Raw genomic sequence first — 3,962 nt, 5'->3', positions numbered from 1 at the left:
GAGAGCAGGGTCAGCCTCTTCGTGGCCAGGTCAGCGGACATGACCAGACTGAAAAGAAATTATGGAACTGAGCTCCAGGCAGTTCCCCAGTACACGAAGCCCTGTTTATTACAACAGTAAACCCTGCAGCCCTCCCCCCACCACCCCACCTACTGCAGTGAGTGAAAGAGATCACTAGAGGTGTGCAAGAAATGATATTACTCACTAAAATTTGCCAGTGTATCACTTGGCCAGGTGAAGTTATAGAAATTGGACAGCTGCTGATGGTGGGGTTGTCGGGACCGACTGTTTGCCTTGGCTCTGAAGCTCTTTGCCTCCCTTCCCCCCTCCCCCAAGCTGCTGCCCTAGGCTCCCATTTAGTTTGCCTAATAGTTAAGCCTGCACTGCTCAACCCTCCTTTCCTTAGTTTACAGCTCTGCTCTGTATAAGACCACACCTTCTTATTAGTAACATGATTATTAATACAGGAATGCTTTTTCTTTTCATAATCTGCAAAGTACTGTGAAATATCGATTTTCCTCCTCTCTAAGTAGAGAGGTGTGGTAGCCAAGCGTTAGTTAAGGTTGTCAATAGAAATCAAACAAAATAAAACATGGAAAAGAAAATAAGATGATACCTTTTTTAAGTTATGTCCAATAAAAAAGGTATCATCTTATTTTCTTTTCCATGTTTTATTTTGTTTGATTTCTATTGATAACCTCCTCTCTAAGCAACCAAAGGACTTTCTAAGAAAAGCTATAGTAATATTTCATCTTCAGTTCTTCTCGTAAGACAGACTGCTCAGACCTGTGTGATATCTAGTTCCAAACACTCAATTTCATATTTAAATGGATTATTTTACATGTAAAACCAATAGTATTGGGCTGGAGATCATCCGGTCTCTGTGGTACAGCAATGATTTTTTTTTTTTAGGGATTGTTGTGTGTATGTGTCGGTATCTATTAATTGATCGCAAAAAAAATAAAGACAGACAACGTTTGCATATAAATTTTCTGTTTATCTTTTTCAGATGCATACATTTACACAGCATACACAGTATGCAAACATCGGGGATCTTGCCCTTCCACAAAATAAATATTCCCTCCAACCCAAAGCTCCTCAAATCATAATAATGATCGTAGAAACATACATAGAAAAAAAATTCCAATACTCAATTTCAAAATGTATTACATTTCTTCTATATATCTGACGTAATTTTTCTTTAGTATAAAGCAGTAGTCGCTATTTTTTTCGTAAAAAAAAACAGCAGGACGCTGAAATATTCCACATACATTTCCTAATAACCCTTGTTGTGCGTGGTTTGAGATCAGATCTTAACAGCAACAGTTTCTTTGTGCACGATCTTAACACTCACAGCACTGCTGGAAAAACAGGACGTGTACAATAACAGATACGTTGGATATGCGGGTTATTATTTAGGGAGATAACAAAGCATAACGCTTTTACAGGCCCATTTGGAGAACGCTCTCCTACACTTATCTAAGACACATTCACGATTTTAACAATCTGACACAACCCATCGTAATCTTTAAATTTACAATGACAACATTTAACGTAAACTAGCAAAAAAAACTTCTTCACTATGAAGACAAACAGCACAAGCGCACAGCGCCGTACCATAAACAGAGCGCGCTGAGATGATTCCCAGAAAAGTCATCCGAAAAGCACTCTATTTCATTAAAAAAAAAAAAAAAAATACACCTAAGAAGGAAAATAAAGTTTCCTACAGGGGAGAGAGGATCACACGGACTGTCTGATGAAGTCACAGTTTCCTCTGGATAGTAGAGCATGCATCCAAGGTAATGTCCCAAGAGTCTACCAGGGTCTCCAGAGATTGCTACTGCCCACCGCAGCTGTTGGCTTAGGGCTCTTGTGAGTAGGTGGCGGGCATGGGAGGTCTGGCACCGGACTGGTGGCTTTGTTCATCTGGAAGTGGCTCAGCAGCTTGGCCTGGGTCTCCGTGTGGACTTCGTGGAAAGACAGAAAGTGAAGTGCCTCCTTGAAGCATCTTGAGTATCCTTCTTTGAAGTCTCCCTGGGTGTCTTCCTTGTGCAGGGAAGCCACTGCTACAGAGCAAGAGGAAAAAGAAAGAAGCCAGGTTAGCCGTGCCGTGTACAGGTTGGGAAACGGAAAAGCTGTCAAAAAGCAAGACGACTCAAGAAAGGGGTGCACAACATCGAGAACTTACTTCCGATCTGAGGCCGGCCGTGCACCTGCAGGTAGCTGACGGCCATCTCCAGCACATCGGCTTTCTCCAGCTTGGTGTTGGGCTGCTGCCCCTGGAACTCTCTCTCCAGTAAGAGCTTCAGCTGCTCGATGCTGCTGTTAATGCGATCCCTGCGCATCTTTTCCACCACGGGCTTCCTCAGCTGCAAAATAAAACAAACGCTATTTAATGCACAATCCGTGTATGCAATGAACTAGGCTACATCGTTTGTGACTGCTGAATAAAGCTGTGTGAATTGACATCAAGCTGGGGTACTCACTTTATTTTTTTCCTTTGCTGTCAGCTTGTCTAGCCCCAGAAAGTCACTGTACGGTGCCATCTTTCCTGGCCGATTTCCAGCGAGTGAAGTCGATTAAGCAGCTGTAGTGGCTGGTTTGAATCTGACTCTTGCCTTCTCCCTTCCCTCTATTTATAGCGCTCAGACTTGCAGGGAAGCTGTGGGTCTCGAGCTACTTAGAGTTTCCCACACTCGGGAGCCAATCAGGAAGCCCGCAAGGACAATGGGGCCAAAGCCACCATTATGACACGCTGCATTGTCAGTGAATAGCTCGGGGCTAATGACCTTTTCCCAGAGGAGCAGGTGGGGAGTGTGCGCTGTGTTAAAGATCTGGGGGGAATCGGGGTGATTTGCCAGGGGCTGGGATGCAAGAAGTTAGCGCTGACTGACATGTGAGATCTGGAGCATTCCAGGAGCCCGTAAAGTGCCCTTCAGCACGATTTGTGAATGTGGTCGCGGGCTGCTGCTGCTGGCGGGAAGCGCGATCATCTGTACAGATGTGCGCGGCTTGAATGAAAGTGAGAAAGTGGGAGGAGGGCGGGGGCGAAGAAAAAGAGAGGGAAAAGGAGAGGCTTTTTTGAATTTTTGGGTTAGGTAACTTCTATATGGCCGGTTTAGTACTGATGGGTGTTAGGAAAATGGAATATGTTTTGACAAACTGAACCCTGCTTAAATAAAGTTAATTTTTATAAATATATAGATGGTGAGGCAAAAAAAAAAAGCCAATCATAAAAGTTTTTGCACTTTTCTCAGCAACTGCTTTGAATTTCAATGATAAATTTTATGTACGTATTTAACCCTCCTTTTACAATTTTGTGTGTGTGTGTGGGGGGGGGGGGGGGGTTAATGGGCTGTGTCAGCATTACTGCAATGCTAGTGCAGCTTTGTAAAAGAGGGGGGGAGGTAGTCATGTACTTTTGTATTACTATTAAACAACAAGCTATGTTGCTGTTACTGACATTTTAGCGTTACTACCTAGCAATTTTTGCTTGTGTTTGTGCTAAAACACAGTAAAATAACTTCATTCCAATGTTACAATTTACTATTTACATTGTGTCAGAATTTTGCAGTCACTGTGAATGCTCAAAGTGTCCACCCACAGTTTTAACACAGGCCTTCAGTCGCTTTGGGAAGTTCTTAACAGCATTGTCAATCTGTCCCTATAGCACGCTGTCCCAGTCAGATCATCTGCAGTGCTTGACTGTTTGCGTCTTTGGGTGGACCTCAAACATTGCCCCCCCCATACGTGGTTGTCCAAGGGGTTTAGGTCCTGTAAAATTGGAAGTCACTGAGCCTTTGTTAAAAATAATTTAAAAATAGTTTATATCACTAACATCATTAACCCCTGTGGGGGTTTTTTTTCCCCCCAAATAATGGCTGTTTTACAGTGCAAACATTTTTGAACAGTGTGAAAATCACTGGGTGGTCACGCTAAAAAGTCCATAACTTCACCGTGTT

General features: G+C 43.1%; 1 protein-coding gene across 1 annotated transcript; it reads right to left on the bottom strand.

Moving 5' to 3' along the window:
• Positions 1-1,004: 1,004 nt before the first annotated feature.
• Positions 1,005-2,586, bottom strand: LOC115456636 (transcription factor HES-5-like). The gene is made up of 3 exons (XM_030185853.1): positions 2,487-2,586; positions 2,189-2,369; positions 1,005-2,066 (listed from the first exon to the last, which is right to left on the bottom strand). The coding sequence occupies exons 1-3, from the start codon at positions 2,544-2,546 to the stop codon at positions 1,816-1,818; spliced, it is 492 nt and encodes a 163-aa protein (XP_030041713.1). The 5' UTR covers positions 2,547-2,586; the 3' UTR covers positions 1,005-1,815.
• Positions 2,587-3,962: the final 1,376 nt, after the last annotated feature.

The sequence above is a fragment of the Microcaecilia unicolor genome, chromosome 13 (genome assembly GCF_901765095.1).
Source record: "Microcaecilia unicolor chromosome 13, aMicUni1.1, whole genome shotgun sequence".
NCBI lineage: Eukaryota > Metazoa > Chordata > Amphibia > Gymnophiona > Siphonopidae > Microcaecilia > Microcaecilia unicolor.
Note: the sequence above shows the minus strand (reverse complement) of the source record. Positions and strands in the feature narration are given on the sequence as shown.

What these genes read in the sequence shown, in the direction of transcription:
- LOC115456636 (XM_030185853.1), bottom strand. Translation starts at nt 2,546, where the DNA reads ATGGCACCGTACAGTGACTTTCTGGGGCTAGACAAGCTGACAGCAAAG. An exon ending in CAGCAAAGGAAAAAAATAAA is followed by an intron (nt 2,370 to 2,486) that starts GTGAGTACCCCA and finishes TTTATTTTGCAG; the next exon opens with CTGAGGAAGCCCGTGGTGGA. An exon ending in CGGCCGGCCTCAGATCGGAA is followed by an intron (nt 2,067 to 2,188) that starts GTAAGTTCTCGA and finishes CTTGCTCTGTAG; the next exon opens with CAGTGGCTTCCCTGCACAAG.